Source organism: Falco biarmicus, chromosome 1, assembly GCF_023638135.1.
Source record: "Falco biarmicus isolate bFalBia1 chromosome 1, bFalBia1.pri, whole genome shotgun sequence".
NCBI lineage: Eukaryota > Metazoa > Chordata > Aves > Falconiformes > Falconidae > Falco > Falco biarmicus.
The window spans coordinates 108,865,571-108,886,622 of record NC_079288.1 but is presented as its reverse complement, the minus strand read 5'-3'; the positions used below and the strand labels follow the sequence as shown (position 1 = coordinate 108,886,622).

General features: G+C 44.3%; 1 protein-coding gene across 13 annotated transcripts in view; it reads left to right on the top strand.

Moving 5' to 3' along the window:
• Positions 1-21,052, top strand: part of SEC31A (SEC31 homolog A, COPII coat complex component) — a 45,456-nt gene that overhangs the window by 9,048 nt on the left and 15,356 nt on the right. For all 13 annotated transcript variants that reach the window (XM_056359219.1, XM_056359251.1, XM_056359241.1 and 10 more), the window contains exons 8-21: positions 1,137-1,279; positions 2,240-2,339; positions 3,590-3,751; positions 3,938-4,090; positions 5,470-5,706; positions 6,295-6,369; positions 8,751-8,801; positions 9,590-9,667; positions 12,072-12,147; positions 12,818-12,996; positions 14,862-14,988; positions 16,021-16,166; positions 17,969-18,142; positions 18,705-18,878. In XM_056359219.1, the coding sequence (XP_056215194.1) occupies positions 1,137-1,279; positions 2,240-2,339; positions 3,590-3,751; positions 3,938-4,090; positions 5,470-5,706; positions 6,295-6,369; positions 8,751-8,801; positions 9,590-9,667; positions 12,072-12,147; positions 12,818-12,996; positions 14,862-14,988; positions 16,021-16,166; positions 17,969-18,142; positions 18,705-18,878 (1,875 nt within the window). The remainder of the gene's footprint in view (positions 1-1,136; positions 1,280-2,239; positions 2,340-3,589; positions 3,752-3,937; positions 4,091-5,469; positions 5,707-6,294; positions 6,370-8,750; positions 8,802-9,589; positions 9,668-12,071; positions 12,148-12,817; positions 12,997-14,861; positions 14,989-16,020; positions 16,167-17,968; positions 18,143-18,704; positions 18,879-21,052) is intronic.

Genomic DNA, 21,052 nt, shown 5'->3' with positions numbered 1-21,052 from the left:
TGTCATTAATTTAAACAAAAATAGGCAGATGCAGACTGAAGCAAGGCAAGGCACTCAGATTTTCTATTGGAGTGACACATTAGTTTGGAGAAAGACATTACTGATCTGTCTGGGGTTACCACAGAAAGATACTTTTTTATTCAGCTAGTTAGAAATTACATGTTTTGTGTGCTTGGAGAGATGAGGTTGCAGCTGACATGCTCTGGGTGAGCTTAGTTTCATGGAGCAGGTGACATGTCATGACTTACTGCTCAGGCAGAGAGGGCTTCTTCCTTGCCATCACAGCTGGGTGAGCACAAGGGCTGAGCCCTGGCAGGACAGTGGTGACTGATGGAGCTGGGACCTGTGTTTCTGCTGGTCCAGACATGGAAATGGAAGCAGGCTGCAGCTGAGCTTGGAGAGGGCAGGGTCTGTGGCAGAGGGTGCCACAGAAGAGTGTTGCCATTGAGTATGTTACAAGGGACACTGCCTCATACAGTCATAACCACCACATCTGCTCCACAGCCAGTGTAAATGTAAAAAAAAAATAAGCCTGTTGAACTTGTGGAGAGTGACACATTTGTATAATTTTGTATATTTTAAAAGGAATATTGCTATAACAAACTATGACTATGTAGTAAGAGTTCATAATGAAACGTACCGATGAGTGCTCCTGAAGTAACTGCTTGGTCACTGCACTTTTATTCTGATAAATTGTGTAACTCAATGTATGTTTTCATTGCCTAACATAACAGCAGCACAGTAGGCTGTCTTCATCATGTTATTGTAGTCTAGCGATACAGTGTTTACATAACCTCTGCCTAATGACAGCTTTTATTAAAATAGCAATAAAAGTAATAGAGAAAAGGTTTGTACAGAGGGCTTTACTGTTTTCTTGCATTAGAACATAGGACTGTGAACAAGACAGCACAAAGTCCTCTCTTTGAGAGGACCTTCGGAAACTAACTGCAAGTTCCCTCAGTCACAAAAACAAGAGTATCCCAATCTGAATGCAGTCAAAAATAATGCCCAGAAACACAGCTGCAAATTCCCTTGCAACAGTGTCTTAGCAAGCACGTAGGTGTATTTAGGCTAGTTGTCTTTTGTCCTTAGTGATGCTTAGTTCTTTTACGCTGTGGCACAATGTTGTTCCTCAGATGCACTGCTCAGGCCTGGCGTGGCACCCTGATGTTGCTACCCAGATGGTTTTGGCCTCAGAGGATGACAGATTGCCTGTGATTCAGATGTGGGACCTAAGATTTGCCTCCTCACCACTTCGTGTTCTAGAAAACCATACAAGGTATGAGACTTATGTAGGCTGCTGCTCCATGGTGTTTGCACTGTTGCTGACTGTGCTGGTTTGTACATCTTACTCCTTGCTGCCTTCCCTGAGCAGGCTCACTGGGTTGGAGGTGGCAATTCCAACAGCAGGTACTCTTACATGCTGGCTTCTTGATTAACTAACCCTGTGTTCTGAAAGGCTTGACTTTTTGGGGCCTGCTGGTTTGAAGGGAACATAAGCCAAAAATAATTTTTAAAAAAAAAAAGTTCCTGCCAAAACACTGAAGTTGCTATTTTGTTTTTACACTTTGAAAAGAGGGAGCTGAGGTGCAAAGAGTTGGTAATTTCTTTGCCTGAGTAACAGACTGAAGGTGCAGCTGGGCACATCCTCACCTGTGGACATGCATAGTCTCTCTGCCCATCAGTCCCCTAAATGCCTTAAATTTGGGTACAAAGGAAGATTTTTAAGTTCTCATCCCTCCTGGATTGTTAGTGAAACTTTCCTTATTGCCTAAAACCAGCACTTCATTTAAGGAGAGAGAATAGCAGTTAAGTCTGTGTTGCAGATTCTAACAAAACTGCTGCCACTGGTTCTGCTGACTTGAATCTCCTGCTAATATAAAGAAGCTGACAGATGCTGTAACCACTGACCTTACCTACAGGTTTGCACACTTTGTTAATCATACTGCAGGCAAACAAACCATTTTGTTACACTACTGTCTGTGTTCTCCCACATGACTATTGCATTTAATTTTTCAGATATGATAGCTGCACCTTTATACCTCTTCATGCAGAAAATAGAAAGCTTCTATTTAAGTGCTGATAACACTGAAAAATTTCTGCTCCTGTAAGAGTAAGGGGCAAGGAGGGCATTTTGAGGTGGAATGCTCAGCTAGTGTAGAAACTCAACTTACAAATATGCTTTGTTTATTACCATTTTACACTTATGCTAAACTTTTGGTTGTGACTTTTCATGCAGGGGTATATTGGCCATTGCTTGGAGTATGGCAGATTCGGAGCTGCTGCTTAGCTGTGGGAAGGATGCGAAAATTCTCTGCTCCAACCCTAACACGGGCGAGGTATTGTACACACATTGCGTCAAAATATTTCTGTTCAGAGGTGGCACAGTGGCTTAGGCAAAGCGGGTGTTGGTGTGCTTGCATTCTTAAGAGTGATGCTTCTGTGGGCTGTTTCTCCCTGTCCTGTGTAGTTTGGTATATGTGTATTCTGAGCTTGTTCTGGTGATGAAGGATTCCTTCCTGGTATTGCTGATATTATACATTTGTCCTTACTGCTTCTTTCCTGCAAGTAGTAAGGTCCCTGCTAATTACAAGTAATAGAAATAGCCCCACTAAACATAAATATTTGCTCCCTACTCTGTTGGTTTGGGTTTGATGTGGCTGAATTACTGTTGCAATTGCCTTTTCCCTTCTGTAAGTGCAAGAGCTTTTACAGAGACCAGAGGGATTTTGTAGGTTACTACAATAACAGGAGATCAGTGAGGGCCACTTGAATGTGTTCCCACCCTGCCCTTCTGGGCCTGAGGATGCAGATCCTTTTTTTCAGATGGTCAAGGGGCACACAATCAAATTATGAGAATGGCTTCAGGCACATGGGAAGTCTCTTTGCCTGCCGTTGGCAACAATCCTGGAGAACAGAGTGGGAAGTGTTTCTAGAATTCAGACATTGGCCCAGAAGTGCAAAAGCCATGGGGTGGTGAATGAGTTATGAGAGCTGGATCCTGTGCTGTTAGGAAGGCTTTGTGTGGATGAATCACACTACATGTTTTTATTCAAAACAAACTATTTCCTGGGAGACAGCAAGGCAGTTAGTGTTTTGCTCTTTGAGTTTATCCTAGGTTATGGTTAAATGTCAGCTGCAGTGGTGGGCTTCTCTGTTCCAGGGAAGGAGAGGCTGTCTGCCCAGAGTGCAGGTCTTAACTTTTCCAGTTTTCCTGGGAGAACACTTACTTTGGAGCCTGCACATGTCTCCATGTAGTGTGTAGAGAGACCCAAATGAGCTCTGAACAAGCTAGCATGAATATTGTCAGCAGTTCACAGCTTGCAGTGGGACAGCACAGACATACCCCACCTGCATAGTTTGTCTTCTGTCAATTAAACAGAAGATTTAATGGGAGAAGAAGGAAATTAAGCAGTAGTGTGTGATAATTTCCAATTTGGCCACTGTTAGTCTCTGTGGTGATGTGGAGGCTGCTGGGCAATAGGAAGAGCAGACCAGTTCTTTCAGGGCAGAGAGGAGAATTGTTGCTGTTGAATGTGGTGCTCTGTAAAAAAAGTCCTGATTTGATGGACTTGTTTTTGCTGCCCAGGTGCTGTATGAGTTGCCCACAAACACACAGTGGTGCTTTGATATCCAGTGGTGCCCCAGGAACCCTGCTGTCTTGTCTGCAGCTTCATTTGATGGGCGGATCAGCATTTACTCCATCATGGGAGGCAGCACGGATGGCTTGAGGCAGAAGCAAGTTGACCAGGTATTGAGAAATGTTCACCTATGAATATGGACAGGCAGTGGGCAGAAACATTGGCTTGTGGGAAGTCTTCAATTGCTGTCTGCAGCCCTGCTTGCAGGAGTACCAGTCCGGTGCAAATAAATGCTTATGTTTAGTTTACTGGAGATAACATCACTTTTGTTTTTTTCCCCCCTTTTCTTATCAAAGCTTTCATCATCTTTTGGGAACCTTGATCCGTTTGGTACGGGACAGTCCCTCCCACCCCTGCAGCTTCCCCAGCAGACTGCCCCACAGAGCATTGTTTTGCCCCTAAAGAAACCACCGAAGTGGATCCGGCGACCTGTGGGAGCATCGTTCTCAGTAAGCAGTAGACAAGGCTGGGCATAGTTAGGCAGGGAGGGAGATGGTGGTGCCACCAGAAAAACACTTGAGAGGGGAATTCAACATTGTGCTCCATCTGGGAGAACATCCCCTCCCTGTGACTGTGTCAAGAGATGCTCACAGCAGCTTCCAGACAGGGAGCTTGGGGAAAGCAAGCCAGCAAAAGTGTAACAAAAACGCTTGGGAAAAAGAAACAAGACGTGGTGTTGCCAACAGGCACTTGTTTCTTTTTTGGGGTAAACACTTATACATTGGGAGGGGGGAACAGGGCTTAAGTGGGCAAGTATCTGAGACTTGAGTGCAGCTTGAAGCTATTATGTGAGTCTGTGGTGGAGAATACTCACATTAACTCTGATCAGGGTAGCAGGAGTTGCTGTAGCAGCACATGGCTGGGTTTCTCCATGGGTGGTTGATTTGCAGAGGAGCCAGGTGAGAAGGTGGCAAGGCCCTGCTTTTGTGAGAGCAGAGTTGTCTGATGTTTGGCTCCACCTTTAGCTTATTTTCTAGACCCACCGGCAATTTCTTAGGGTTCTCCTGAAGATTTTTAGCCTGTCCATTTGAAATGGATTTCTTTGCCAAAATACTTACCAATTTTCAGCATTGTATGTCTGCTTATTCACAATCTGATGCACAAATTATATGCAGTTTTGTCCCAGAAGTGCGGTTGCCTAGCCACTGGCTGATGTGTCATTTTATAAATTTGTTTACTCCCTCATTCATCCTGGTTTTCCAGGGGCCAGCTGTCAGTCTTTTTCTTGGGTAGTCTTTTTGCAATGCTTACTTTGTCATTTACTGGCCTGGCCTGTGTAAATTAACTTTAAGCTGTAAAATGGAATAATATTACAAGCCATTTCTAATTTTTTTCTTCTGTTTATTTTACTTCTCCAAATGCTGATAAACTTACTGCCCATCTCTCAGTAGGCTTTTAACTAGTAAACAGTGTGCCAAGAGCAGGGTAGACATCATACTTGAACATTTATGTAATGATGCACAGGTTTATTTGGTAATTACATTGCAATATAATGAGATACTGAGTTTATGCTGCGCACTGTACAGACCCACAGCTCTAGTTCTCAGTTTCTAGTCAATCTTTTGCTGGAGGGAAAAAGGCACAGGAGCAGCTGCTCATGAATCTTATTAAATGTGCACCCACTTATCCAGCAAGCTTCTTACATGCCTAGAAATAGGGGAGAAGCGGGGTGGGTCATTGAGTTGATGTCAGGAATGTTTGTCTGTTGGATGATAAGCATACGTATGCTATATAAAATCACGTGCATACGTATGTGTGTCATACTTTTTTGTATACGCTTCAGTGTATACTTACGTCTTTATATACTGCATGTTCACTTCAATTCCAGTTTGGAGGCAAGCTGGTTACATTTGAGAATGCCAAATCTCAGCAGCAGCCAGGCATTGAGCAGCAGCAGCAGCGTCACCATGTCTACGTGAGCCAGGTCGTTACAGAGGAGGAGTTCCTGGCCCGCTCAAACCAGCTGCAGGAGGCTGTGCAATCTGAAGGCTTTGTCAGCTACTGCCAGAGGAAAATTGACATGGCCCAGGCTGACTTTGAGAAAAACGTGTGGGCCTTCTTAAAGGTAACAGGATAACAGCAGTTCAGGAGTTCCCCAGTGACTTGAAAAGATGGTGCAAAAATGATTCCTTCTGCAGATTATAGCAGAAGAGATGCTGGGAACAAAAAGTGTAGGCTGTGGGATTAGATACCATAAGGCCTGTTGTTGGAGGTGGCCCACCAGGAGAGAGGGTCCTCAAGGCCAGGGCTGTTGGCAGTGTTTGTGAGAAATCATGGCAGAAGCCAAAGCTTGCAGGAAGGTATCCTGTGTTTTTTGACATCCCCCACCAGTACATCTTTGCGCAGGGAGCTGGTGAGAAGGAGTAAAGCTTTGGGATAGCTTTAGATGTGCTTTTCACTGCTCACTATGATCATTTAGAGGTTTCAAAGTGAAACAGATAAGCAGATAGTTCACCTGCAATAACCAGGTTGAAGCTTTATTTAACTGCTTGAATGCCCAAGCCACTCAAGACCTTTTCAGTTCTCTTCATTACACTCTGTCTCCCCAGTCACTGGCTCTTACTGGGTAATTTGTGCCAGTCCAGTAAAAAGCCAGCAAGGGAGAAAATGGAAAAACTGTGAATTGCAATATATTCTTTAACTTCTTTTGAAGGTGAACTTTGAAGAAGATTCCCGTGTTAAATACCTTGAGCTCTTGGGATACAGGAAGGATGATGTGAGGAAGAAGGTAAATATGCCTGGAAGCTGTGCTTGTGTTAAATGCGTTACTGATGGGTGTATCCACAGAGTATAGCCTAAAATGTTGACGATGCCATGTTTGATCGAAGTACTCATTTACTTGTGGGAAGAGCACTTAGCAGTATCCACAGGCTATTCAGTACAATAAACACTTTTATACAACAGTATTTTTGGTGTGTTTCCCAGCAGATGGAGAGCTGCAGCACTGTCAAATACTAAGTAGCCATAATACAACTGTTACCCATGGTGCCAGGACCTCTGTTTAAACATGGCTGACTTGAACAGTTGTATTATTTAGGGAATTCCTTTGTTTCAGAGCACACTAGAAATAGTCCTCTGCTTTTTAAATTTTGTCTAGATAAACAATTCATGAGTAGCTTTGGAATTCTTACAGCAAGCAGTTTGCTGCTTTGAGGTTTTTATTAGCATTGTCATCTTGCAGTGTGGATGTTGAGTGAAAATTTCAAAGCATGCAACAGACTTCAGAGGCGTGTCTGCGTCTGACTGTCCAATGTTGATCTGAAATACTTACCCATCAAGAAGCTTTGATATTTGTTAGTTCAAGCTATTAATGTAACTTCGTTTGACATCCCTCTACTTGTAGCATCATGGAATCTGGTCTGGTTTTAGGCTTTCTGGTTGAAGAATATGTAAGCAGTCTTCAGGGTTTCATTAACTATCCTGGAAAACATGGAGGATTACTTTTTTTGTGTGGGTCACCATTCATTTTTACGAAAAAGACAACCACTGAGACCAAAACTGGTTATGTTTGGAAAGGCAAAATTTGGATTACCAGGAGGCAACTTGCACACCTTTAAGTTGGAAGAAGATTCTTACCTCGGTGTTACAGAGGGATACCTGGCTGTGCATTTTGGCTTTTTGTTGTTTTCAGGAACTGTCTAGTATTTCTTCCGTTCTGATTCAGTGGATTTGAATGTTTGATTTATTTTCATTGTATCAAACTAATGTTTTATTTTCAAAGACTGGCTCCTTAACGATGTCGTCATGCTTATAAATTAAGTGGCGTCCGGGACACATTTATTATGATTACAGAAAAAATCATGGCTTTGCTAAGTCTGTCTTCAGCTTCTAAATTTCTGTTGCACGAGTCAGAGGCAAGCAAAGCAAGGGAAATCCTGGTTTTGAAAAGCAGATCTCAATTAGAAAATCAAGTTGACATTTAGCGGTGGTGCTGTGGGGCAGCCTCATGCAGACTGGAGCCCACTGTCACTATTGCTCTGGGTTTGGTATGCCCTGGGCATGGGGAGAAGCTGGGAAAATGGGCATAGCTGAATTGAGAGGCCTGAAACGCTGGGCCTATGCCATGATTTCCGTACTTGAGGAACAGATGAGGGAAGCTGTAAGGCCATGTTTTCATGTAGCTGTTTCTCAACAAAGCGTTCCATGTTGAAGTTGAATCCATGGTTTTTAGTGTCAGGAAACAATACGAGACAGCTAGTCTGAAAACTTGTGATACCCAGAGGATAAACAAGTTGTGGTTTGAGTTGTTCATGTTACTGGTAGTAGGGTAAGGAAAGCAAAAAGGGGTCACAGATTTCAGCTTCTTGGAACAAGCTGTTAAGAACATGGTGGGGTTTGGGTTTTATAATCTTAAAACCTGTGATTCTCACATGCAAGTCCAGTCCTGGATTTCACCTTTCCATTGGAAGCTAATGATTAAAAAAGAAAAAATATCTCCAGCAGTTTGAGCTCAGCTTTTTGTGAAAACCAGCCTACAAGGGTAAAATAAAGCCTTGCAAAACTAAAAGCAGTAGATGACATTAGCAGCATTAGGAAACCCGGGCTCCTGGATACTGAACTAACTGTGTGTATTCTAAACTCTATATGTTAAATGGTGGTTTGGAGGGCCCTAATTGAATCTGGTGTTAAGATTTGCTTGTAAAGCAGTAAAAGATAGGCATTTTAACTCTTCTGTAGCTTGGAAAATCCTAGCCCACAGCCATATGCCATCTGTGCTTGAAACCACAGCTTCCTGACAGGCTTCTTGCTCCACAAGGATTGTTCATTTTCCCTAACAGGAGCAGACAGAGGGGTTTGTCCTGTATGCTCTGATACTGTTTTTATTACTGTGGTTTCCAGCAGCTCTAGTGAGGTTTGAGGCCATTGGGTTAACAATTAAAGGTTTAAAGGCATAAAGCAGCAGTTGTTTGCATCAGAGCTTGGGGTGCAGGGGGCTCAGCAGTAAATGCACCGCCAGACTGGGAAAGGAAATGGCTTTAGTTTCATATTAACTGTTCTGCAAGCAACATCTAATAGCTACATGTGCCAGTTTAGCAATCTGAGACATCAGTGAGAGGTCTGCCTCTCGAAAATAAAAGGGCACTTACTTAAATCTTGGTTGTTTTCTAGATTACATCTGCTCTGAATAAAGAGGGTCTTGCAGATGGTGACTCGGGAGAGGTAGGCAAATGCATGTGTACAGCTCTGGGTTTAGTTTAATAATGCCATGGTAATGTGCAAAATAAGATTAACTTTTCTTTCTGCTTGGTAGCTGTCACAAAGTCAGTCACAAATAACCCAGCATATGACAAGTTCCTACATTCAGTAGGATAAAGATACTTATTTTAAAGAACTACTTTTTCCCCACTCAAATGTCCCCGCCTTTCCCAACGAAGGGCTCTGTCAGAGGTTTTAATTCAGGGTCTCAGTGGTGTCCCTCCACCTGTGTCTTACCTACTGTGACACTGTGCTGCTATCTGTGAGGCAGGGCAGAGCCTTGCTGCCTGGCAGCTGGTTTTAAGAGCAGCACCTTCTGCAAGTTTTAAAAAAAGCAGGAATGCATCTGATGCCGTAACAGCTCCCCGCAAGTGATAAATACAGTTCAGGCCTTGCCTGTTGTGATTGCCATGGCATGAGCCTACAACAGGGGGACTGTATTGCTTTTGTGTCGCAGACATTTCTCATGTCATCTGTAGTTGCCTAATGAGGAAGAAAAATTTTGCTGCATGTTTTCAGGCTGCTAAGATAAAAACAGCACGAAGTACTGTGTAATGAAGGAAAGTAAGGAAATGGAGAGCCTCTACCATGTTTGTCATTCTCAAGCATATATTGACAATGCATTTTTGCGATTTGCAGTCTAGTTCTGGCTCTTGTTTGTGGGAAGGTGGCTATATACTCTGCAGTGCGAACTATTTCTTCCTTTTTTTTTTTGTGGCTTTTTTTTTCATGGTGTCTTCTCTCTGCTGAAGGCTCCTGCAGAATCTGATGAATCCGCGCTGAACGAGGGGGATGAAGGCCAGGCTACTGAGGAGCAGTCCTTGGGACAGGTATATCTGTTGCCCTCTTGAGCAACTGTGCTGACCTCCTGTGTATTTACTTTGTTACTATTAAGAGCATTTTATTTTGTTACCTTTTCCTAATGTTGAGGATATATGGACGTACAAGAAGTTACTTAGAATGAGTGAAGTGTGGGCTCTGGTTAAGTTGCTTGAGAATTTTCATCAGCCTCAGACATCATGTTGAATAGATTTTGGTGGCAATGAAGAGCGAGCTTGTTTTGTAACAGTAGTACAGATGGCGCCAGACTCGGGGGCTTAATTCTACCATAATTTTCACTCTGACATTTTCCTAACGTACTAAATGATCTGCTGTCACAACTCTAATGCGTCCTCCCTCCTGCCAACTTTCCTTGTTCCTTACTTCCCAACCTCTGATTATTACCAAGCTTTCAACTTATTATTGCCCTGTTTCTAGGTATACCCCTTTGCAGAGATGCAGCTGTGGTACTAGAGAAGGGGAATGTTCATTCTCTGAACTGTTCCCACCAGCATCACAGTGCCATCCATCCACTTTGCACCTGAACAGAGAGTATCAGGGTTTTGGTAGCTAGCTGTCTTACAAAAAACTGTTCTGATAGTTCAGCCATGTTTATCACAGGTGGTTTGTGCTCCACATCTGCCTCTGGAATCCTACATCTTCTGTTCATTTCTGTCTATTTGAGCAGCATTGTTTCAGCCCTTGTGTTTTAAATATGGGGACAAGTCTATAATTAGGACTAAGGACTTAGCTTCTGCCATGTGTGATTAATAGCACTGAAAACACTACTATCGCTGTGTGAACAGGCCAGCTTCACTTTCCTCTGTTCCCTGAGTACCCCTTCTGGGTTAGAATTTGCACTGTTAGCACAAAACTACCTACACTCCTTGTGCTCAGACCCGTGCTTGATGCCTGTCTGCAGTTGTCTGTGAAGGTGAGGATGGTGGTTGATGGCTAATGCGTGTTGGAGTGGTGCATATAACAACCTCTTAAGGACACCAAAACAGAGCACTGTCCTTAGGTTAGGTGCTTGTTAGTTCAGTACACACTGTAATGGCAGGCACATGTATCTGACTGCGTAAGGATTTCACTGTATGCAGTCATGGAGACATTAGACGTCTCATAACAAATGTCTCTTCTGGCAGAGAATTCACAGCCAAACATGACCTTAGCCTGCCAGCATAGGTAGTAAATATTTGAGAGATTGGCCTGAAGCCACTGCTGATACATCACAGGTGTGCTGTCACACACATAAAGTAACTGGATGGGCACATTATTCCTGTGATAGTCACAACATATTCTCACTGATACCAAACGCACATCATGCATTTTCTGACAGCAAAATAATTTTCCAGATGCTGCCTCCTTTCGTGAGTTAAACATAAAGCTTCACTGATCAGCATATAAGCAGAGTGTTCTCTGCAGACTCCTGAACTCCCACCGCGTGTACTAGTGCACCGGCTTATGACGGAGGAGGCAGTTTGTGGGACAATTTCTGCCCTCTTCCTAGGCTGTGCTGTGATGATTGATGGTGGAGACACACTTCCCTCTTGGTATTATTTTTATATCATGGAAAGTTTTTGTTTGAAATCCCCAAATCCAAGTACTTGAAGGAAATGATCTCTGTCTTAATTCTTGGGGAGATTTATAAAAAAAGCAGCTTCCATCTGCTGAGCACTGCTGTACTGAGTGCACACTGAAATCTTTTTGGACCACACTGGACTTCTCTGTTGAAAATTAAGCATGTGTTCATGTGTTTTGCTTAATTCAACTAGGTTGTATGCCTAGTGCAGAATGTTTCAAGGAGGAGCTGAAAGTCTAAGGGAAGCAAACCCTAGGTAGCATTATCGTAGACTGACTGTTCTTGGTAAGGGGTTGAAGTTGAAAGAGGAAGAAAGGGAGAAGGTTTCTTATTGTGTGGTTGTGGTTGTGTGGTACAGGTGAACATATGCGAATCAGTACCCAGGATCCAGGTGTCTGGTTGCTGGTGTTTGTGATCTCTAGGTATGCACACTTGTGCTTGTGTAAGCCTTCCCTGGTGCACAGAAATCTGGGGCTTACAGCATTTTTTCACCCTTGGCATTCATTTTAAAAAATGGTCTGCTCTGATCTCTCAGAACAGTGATTTTTATCACAGTGTGTTTACATGCACTGGAGGTGCTTTGATAAGACCAGGCCTTTCTCAGTGTCTTTACGAGATGACTTTGTGCAGGCATCAGGAGAAGCTGATTATTCAGTGCTGAAACAGTGTCCTAACAAATTACAGGATGCTCTTCCTGTACAAAGTTAATGGTCTGTTAGGTGACTGGTTGTCTGAAGCTCTGTCTTCAACTTGTAATGCAAGAGCCAATTTTTTTTAAATGTGTATTCCAAGTGTTACCTAACCTCAAAAATTACACTTTTCCTTTCTCTTAGAGAGTGAAGGACCATAAACAAGAAGCAGAAGATGTGGGATCTGCAAAGACGACATTCAACATCTCTGTTAGTGGAGGTAAAAAACCCTTGAAATAAGATTTCCTTGTATTTGCTGATATTTATTAATACTGAAGTTGATACTGGTGTTCCAGTGAGAAGGCAATTTCTGTACAGAAGAATTATCATTACCTGCCTCTTAACTCCATTCATTTTACAGCAGTCTCGAGGCACTTGAAAGTACAGTTGTAGGGAAGGAAAGGAAGTATACAGCACTCATATAACCCATGGCTGAAATGCAGCTACTCTGAGTTATTTGTGATGTAAGAGCACACACACCTAATCAGGCATGAAGTGCTAGCGTCACTGTTTGTACAGAAACTCCCAGAGGATCTTAAATAACACAGAAGCCATTGATCCCTGTCTAGGTTTGACTTTGTATCTGGCACTGTATGCAGAGTAGGTTTTTTAGAGGTCATTTAGACCTTGAGTATCTTGCTAGCATTTACTAGCATCTTGCTCAGCAGCAAGGTATGTGATGTTTGACAGTGCCCCACATGATGTGGCTGGGACCACAGTGTGTTTGAGGCTGGAGATGGGCTTGAGCATCCCTGTAAGTACCTGCCTGGAGCAGGCTGCTTTGCAGAGAGCTTTGCGCAGGGTTGTGCAGTTGGACAGAATCACCTGCTGTTGCATATTTAAGTGACTTTTGTGCCATTGTTTAAAAATGCTCTCCTCTCTTGTTGCAGATGTGGACGGTTTGATTACCCAGACTTTGCTGACGGGTAACTTTGAGAGCGCGGTGGATCTCTGTTTGCACGATAACCGCATGGCTGATGCCATTATCTTGGCCATCGCAGGTGGACAAGAGCTGCTTTCTAGGACACAGGAAAAGTATTTTGCCAAGATGCAGAGCAAAATTACCAGGGTATGGTTTTTTTCACTTATGATGGCAACTTTTTTACCTTAAAAGTTTTCTTGCTGTTTCATAGTTTATTTCTGTGAGAAGCTAATAAGCATTCAAATCATCCACAAGATCTCAGAGCAGAAGGATTTCCGTTAATCTTTTTTAATGCATTGGTAAGGAGAGAAGAGGCACACTACCCAGATATGAATACACAAGTGGAGTATTCTTTACCTTGTCTCCAGTGTCAGAGTTTCATATACACAAGTAGATTCTCACTGACAAAGATAAATACCTCAAGCAGCACACATCTCAAGTCTGTTATTTTGTTACATTTTTCAAGAGTTGCGCGTGACCCATGCTCAGTGCCAGCAGCCTTATGTTGACTTCTGCCTGTAATCAGTCTTAACAGATTTTGTGGATGCTTCGTTTTGCTGTGTAGAAGAAAACAAAGTATGCCCAGGGTAGATCAATCACCCTTTGCCTAGGAGACAGCGCATTATGGTCAGCTGGTTATTATTCTCTTCAGGTTTTTACAGTGCTAGGGATTGCTGAGATTGCTCGTACAAATCTCTTTTTACTACTGATGTGAAAGTAGCAACAGGAGGTTGAAACGGGAGAAGTGGCCTTAAAAGAAGGGGCCACGGGATAATTGGTTTAACAAGGGTGGCTGCTTTTAGAGGAGGGGAGAAAGTTGCTCATGGTCACTTTCTATCAGTCCACTGTCAAAGATGGGCATGGGTTTCAGTGCTTCCCTGCAGCAGGGCTGAAGGCCACAAAGCACAGTCAGCTGGGGAGTTATGGTGTGCAGCACGACAGGCAGGGGTCTGTAAGTGGGATTTTGCTGGTCATCACCCACAATCCAGTTTGACATAGGAACAATTTGTGTTTCTAGTAGTGGACACAGAATGGAAAAGAGGAAAATCTCAAGTATTAAAACTCTTCAGGATTTCTTCCCCTGCTCCCAGCTCCTTTCCTGCCTCTGGCCTAATCAGAGGAAGGAGAATTGTGTAGTGCATGGGAAACTTCTTCACTGTAGTTCATCCTTCAGGAAAAGGTATTTTTAAGGAGAGCTGACTCGTTATTTGTGACTGTGCTAACAAATGAGTGTTGACCTTGTAGTTAGGACCTTGTGTTTGTTGTTCAGGTGTGGGTTTTTTCTTTTCTGGTCCCAAACTGCACACTTACTGCTTGTTCAGCTGTTTGTGAGCTTGAAGTCTTGGCATGACAAGGGCTTTGTTGACTAAATAGCAGCACAGCTGCCAAGTCTGTCTTTGGTCTGAAGCAAAATGACTGGAAGCAGAGTTTGAGATGGAGAGAATTGGAATTCTATTCTGAGGGCTTGTGGACAGGCAGCCTGTGTGTGGGTGCAGGGTAGAGATACTGTGGCCAGCTCAGGCTGATACTGCTGCCAACTTGCTGCTTCCTTTGAGCAGCCTTTTTAACTGCCCCTTGCTGATCAGCCTGAGGCCAAGAGCTTAAAGCAGAGTGAAACAGTTTGACAAACAAAATTTATACCCCTTGTTGGGCATTGTGTAGAAGATTTATAGCTAAATTCTTGGTATGTTATCTTTGTCTGCAAAAACAGTGCTGAAAACCACCTGCAGCAATCCCAGCTTGCACAGATTTGTGCATTCCTTCTTGCATGTTTTGTAGCAAGAGTGACAGGCCTGTCTATGCTATCTGAGCTTGTTTTGTGATTTTTCACTGAATTCCTTTTGAAGTAAAATGTACTCTTGTATAGCTGTTGAATTGCAGTGCAGTATCTGCCATGAGCTTGGATACAGCTGGGATGAGTGCACTTGAATAGATATAAATTATAATGTATCCTAAAAAACAAAGGTAACCCTAACAAGATCTTAACTGTGGTCTCTCTCCTTCTGGTCTAGCTCATCACTGCAGTGGTAACTAAGAACTGGAAAGAGATCGTGCAATCTTGTGATCTGCAGAATTGGAGAGAAGCTTTGGCAGCTGTGCTCACTTATGCCAGGCCAGATGAGTTTGCAGCCCTTTGTGGTAAGCACACTTTACGAACTGAACATTATTTATTCCACTTATAGCAAAATTATGCTTTGCCATGGTGGATTTCCTTCCAGTCAATTATTGTTATGCCTCTCTAGCTGCTTTGAATAATACAGTTCGTAGATATGCCTCTGCTGTTGCAGAGGAGGAGAGGAACCTCTGGGGTGCTGTGTTCCCAGTATGTTCCCTGATTTTCTGGGCATGGAATCCAGACCCTTGTGAGCAACTGTGTCCTGGCATTGTCTGTGTACTGCACAGGTGCCAGTCTCTTACCATTTCCAGATGGGTAATGGTGATGTTGATGTGACAAGTGTCTCATCCAAGGGACCAGTGCCTTGGTGTTTGTGCATAGGACAGTGTTGGAAATGTTTCAGCGAAGCACTTCACTATTCTTTCCCAAGAGCAATTTTGACTTTTTGTGGAAGGAGTCTACTCTCGCAAGCAGCAAGTGTGCCTGCCCTCATTGTGTGCTGCATGACAAGACAGCTGGCTGGTCTTAACCCATGGGGAAGTTATATTGCCCATAGCTGTGTGCCTGACACCCCTGTACCCCTCAAATGCCAGCCACGGTGTCTAGGGAGCTGTATGACTAACTTCAGCACATATCAGCCCAGGGCAGTATCACTGCTTTTGCTCACAGTTCCTTGGCCAGTTGTGCGCTTGGGTTGTCCTCGCCCCTGAAATGAGGGACTGTAAAAAGTGGGTGGCAGAGGGGAAATTGAACCCTGGCCTCTTGTCCTTTGCCGTATTGGCAGATGGATTGGTCCCTCTGACATGTCTCAGGTTTGTAGGCATTTGACAAGTCCTTGCTACCCTGACGCTAGCTACTTCTGAAGTGATTATCCTGTGAGATAATCTGTGCTGGACAACAGAGTATGTCCTTAGCAATGGAGCCCAGAGGCAATATTCCTCCTTACTGTGGTGAGCAGAGACACAACAGGCCTTGCAGGCTTCCCCAGCCTCGGCAGTAATGGAGGGATCAACAAAGTGATCCACCAGCATCTTCTTTGTTCATATTTTCCCTAGATCTCCTGGGTAACAGGCTGGAGAGCGAGGGAGACAGCCTTCTGCAGACACAGGCTTGTCTCTGTTACATTTGTGCTGGCAATGTGGAAAAACTTGTTGCTTGCTGGACCAAAGCGCGGGACGGAAACAGCCCCTTGTCCCTCCAGGTTGGTAATTTCATTAAGGTGTTGGAAGTAACACGCTGCAGTCATTTGGCACTTAAATGATTTAGTGTAGAGCTTTGGTGCTGCCTGCATCCTGAGATACACACAGCTATCAAGCTTTTTCCTTCTGGAATGGGTGGCTTCTGTAGAAATAACACCTAAATATAATATTGGAATATGAGTTATGAAACATGATGGCCCTTGTGTCTGCTCTGTTCTTCGGGTAATCATGCTAATAAGCTTCTTGTGTAACAAAGTAGTTGTAGGGCTTAGAGGTGCTTTGATAAAGAAGGGGCTTTGAACACTTGGACTTTTTGCAATAGGAGAATACCTGGACGTTTTTGCTTTTGGAGGAGGTGGCTTGGGTGTTCAGGGGAAGAAATCTAATAAATTACAGAGTTAAATCTGGGAAGAAAGTTGTAGGAAGGTTCCAGAAGAGTTTTCTCTAGAGGCTTGTACATGCAGGGTTTAGTTGCCAGCAGTGAAATATATTGCATATAGCAGATGTATTGGGGGAATAGGTTTGATGACAGTGAGATGAAGCAGTTATGGAATAATTTATTCTATATATATAATCTTAGTTTCTTCCAACTGTTCAGGGCCTTAGAAGGACCAGTTTTAGAAAGTATTTAATGTTACTGGGCAGTGCTGTGAGTCTGTTCAGTTAATTGAAGGAACTGGAGTATATGTGAATTTTGCTTCACGTTATTAACTCTCTCCAGTTTTGAATTACCAACATTTCTTTCCAGTCTTTTGATTTTGAGGGCTTCAGTTACAGAGTCACCTTGTTTGAATTTGCATTTTGATTGCATTGCTTTTGTTTTCTCAGACACTAGAATTGAAAAACAGTTAGTCATAATTAGGCTAATAGTTTACTGTGATGTGGAACATCTGAAAGCCATAGGAGCTGTTGGTTATCTTGATTTATTTTTTTCCTTGTCTTTTTTTGAAGTGCTGATTTGTTAGGGAAAACAAAAATGAATTATTAAACAGTCCTTATTAGTGATGTATGGTTGAAATGCTGTGTGGTATACTCTTTATAAATCTGTTAAAAGATTTTAAAGAGCTATTGAGTGTCACTACAAATATTCGTTTGCCAATATTATCTACCAATATAATACAGTGAGACTAAGAAAAACCCGAGAAGACTGACCAGAAAATGTTCCTGTAACAGCAGTAGGAGGAAACCCAACCAAGACCAGCTCTGGTATTTGGGGATGTGCAAGAAAGGGAAAATGAGGGGTATTCGTGGTGAATATCAGGAAAACCATCTTTGCAGTAGCAACCAGAAAGCCATGGATAACTCTCCCAAGGGAGGAGTCAGTTCTTAACCATCTTGATCAAAAAGGTCTGACTTATTAAAATGCTGCAAATCAATGTGTGGCACCCCAGCATTAACAGCAGTGATGGGCATAATGTTTTCAGATGGCTCTCATGGCTCTTACCAGATGTTTTTATGAAAGCATACTCTTTTGGTGGACATGCTTATTGCTGATAGGGCCCTGAAATCCTGTTTAATAAAAACGGGTCTTTTGGTTTTGAGCTCTACCCGGTGCACTGCTTGGCTTTGCTGTTAAAAGTCATTGGCGCACAGCTGCTGGTTGATGTTCTGTTGTCTCACATGCTAGAGAAGCTGTCTTCAGTGTAGCTGTAACTGTTTTAGAAACCTGCACTTGGCTTGGGCTTCCCGTTGGGTGAGAGGGGTTCTGCAGGGCTGCCCTGAGGAACAGCTCTCCGTGACAGCTGTTAGCCAGGGCCTACTTCACCTTGCTGTTCTCACTTGGGGTTTTTTTCTGACCTTCCAGGATTTAATAGAGAAAGTTGTAATCCTGCGCAAAGCTGTGCAACTCACCCAGGCTGTGGACCCTAATGCTGTGGGGGCCCTTTTGGCTGAGAAGATGAGCCAGTATGCCAACCTCCTGGCTTCACAGGGCAGCATTGCTGCAGCTTTGACCTTCCTCCCTACAAACACCAACCAGGTACGGGGCATTCAGGTTTTTTTTACTCCTTCTCCCTGTGTGAGCAAGTGTACTTTGAGCAAAGGTCTCTGAATGGTGCAGTTAGCCAGCAGGGCTGCCATTTGAAATGTACCTGGGGATGTGATGGTCGGGCTGTTTCCTCGCTCCCTCCATTAGCCTCACTGAGCTGGCAGAAGTATATTGCCTTATTCTTCCTCTTCATTGCACACCCTTGTCCTTGCAGCAGCCAGTGGCTGCCAAAAGGGCAGCTGTCCCTCCTGCAAGCCAAACATAGTGAAATGTGTACTTTGACACTTGGTTGGTGGTTTTCTTTTGATTTCTCATCCTTCATCAGCTGGTATTCATAGGTAGGCTGGCTTGGGAATGATGCAACCCAAGATGGGAGGCGGGCACATGGTAAGGCAGTTCCAGTGGTCCCATGTCTCATGCAGAAAAGACTTGTTCCAATCTCATAAAGCAGAGCAGGCTTCTGAGAGAGCACTCATTAGCATGTGACCAGTTAGCCTCTTAGTGTGATGCACTGGGTGGGTAACCTTCTTTCACTGTCCTTTTCTAATTGCAGCCAAACATCATGCTGTTACGGGACAGACTTTGCAGAGCCCAAGGGGAGGTTCCAGTGGGACAGGAAGTCCTCAAGGCACCGTACGAGAGACAACCCATGCCCAAAGGACAAGCTGGCCCTGTGGCTGGACAGATGCAAGGGCCCCAGGCTCCAGCCCAGCAGTATTACCAACAGGTAAATGCTTTTCAGCAGTCAGGGAGAGACGTGGTGCTTGAGTTCTGGAGAGTGATGGATAGAGGAATTTTTTTTCCTTTCTCTTGGTCTGAGCTGGGGCTGTATGATGTACTCCTACCGAGAGTCCTGTGGTGAAAGTCGTTGGTGCTGCTTTTCAGGCAGTACAGATGCCTCCTCGACTCCTTGTCTGGAAAACATCTGTTAAACAAGTTGTCAAGTAGCCTGCTTCTGAAGATCAGGTGTTTTCCCTCTTTATTTACAAATGTGCTTCAGTGCCAAGGGTGACGGTGTGGGAGAGCACTGCAGGGTTTTTCTGTGCTTGCTTTCATAGTCCCTGATGTCATCCCATCCTTGCAGGCCTTTGGGCTTGCCCTTGCTGCTCACCAGCCTCTTCTGGGGCTGACTGTTTCTGGCCCCCCTCCCTGCCCCAGCTCTGATGTTAGCTGCTGAAGTTGCTGAACAGTGGCAACAGCAAATGCAGGGCCTGTTTCAGCAGCTGTGGGTACAGCCTACAATGAAAACACCTTCCCAGCCAGGCATCAGGGGGACAGCGCAGGCAGGGGGTGAGATAGGAGGGGGAGGCAGGCCTGAGCTGAGAGCTGTGCAAAGAGAAAGACTCGGTGAGTATGGGAAGCCTGGGGGCTGCGCGGACTGGAAGAGGAGAATTGGGCCGGGGTCGGATGCCCTGGGTTTTATCTTTAGCCTGAGGCTGACACTGCATCAGACCATGCTGGCCACCACAGGAGCGTGGTGCAGTGGGCAGCCCTAGCTGTGTGCCCGCTTTGAAAGAGCGTTGCCAAGTCCCTAATCCCTCAACACCATGCTGGAGCTCATCTGTCCCTGCTCGACGCAGGGGTACTAGGCTGGGCTTTTCCGAGAGCGGAGCTGTGTCAGTGCTGCAAGTACTCTCCTTACAGAGAGGAGATTGGCACAAGCAGAGGCAGGTTTCTGTCCATGCTGCCTGCCAGAAAAATGGGGGCAGGAAGGAAGAAGGGCTGAGAAGCAGGGCAGAGTCAGGCTTTGTTCTCTCCCTCTTGATGTCAACAATTGTGTGTGCCTTCACCTTCTTTCCAGGGTGTTAACAAGTAGATTTCAGAAGGGACAAGGCATTCATACAAGAGTTACTTGCTAACACCATTGCGTATGATTGGAAATGCACCACTGCCGATAATTAACTCTACTACTCTTCCCTGTGTCTTTGACCTTCCTCCTTGTAAGCGCTGAATTGCCGTGAGCAGCAGTGCTGCGGGTTTCCCGTTTGGGGGCGGACAATAGCAGCTGTCCTCTAGATGGCGCCGCCTTAGCAATGCTTTTTAAACAAGAGCTCCCTCTTTCTCCCACTGTTTCAAGAACACCTCAAACTATTATTTAAGCAAGCCGTGCTCGTTAATAAAAGGTGGGGTGTATCACAACCCCACAAGCACGGTGCAAGTGAGTTATCTGCTATGTTCTTGGCTTTCCAGGGAGCTCATGCTTAGCAGAAAGGTCTTGAAGAGGGCTGGTGCCATGTCGGAAAGGTGCCCAGCAGTATGCTGATGAACCAGAACAGAAAGGAATGACATATTTGAGTCCTTAGATACTTGTTTTGTCTGATTTTTCTTTTAAGAAACTGTGTACGCAGTGCTTGTTCAGGCTTGAGGTGGCCTTTGTTTAATTGCTGTCCCAAACAGGAACATGTACTTAAACTTGGTTTCCTTTCAGTGTATGTTTTTGAACCCTCTTTTTCATCTGAAAAAAATAGGCATGAAAAGGGATAGTCTTTTAGATGAGTCCAGTGATGAGTTATGCAAACATCAACAGTGGTGGTTGTGCAGCTGACTACACCATTAGCCCATCATTGCGCAGGGTTAGAGACAGACAGCATGAAGCCAGTTGAGCCAGCCAGGACTTCAGGGCTGCAGCTTTCCCTCTGCCTGCGCTCAGGTGGGATGTCAGGCTCCTGACCCCAGCTGTGTGTCCTGCTGGTGGGCAGCAGACCTTCTTCTTGCCCAGGGATGTCACAGGCATAGGAGGTTCTTGGCTTCTGTCACATCTGAAAGATAGTAGTGGTTGTATGGAACTGAAGGGCTTTGGAGTGGCAAAGAAAGAAGATAGCAGAAAGGAGCTGTGGAAGACTGGCTGGGAAGCATTTAGCGTTAAGATGTATGTATGTGCATGTGCAAGATCTAAATGTC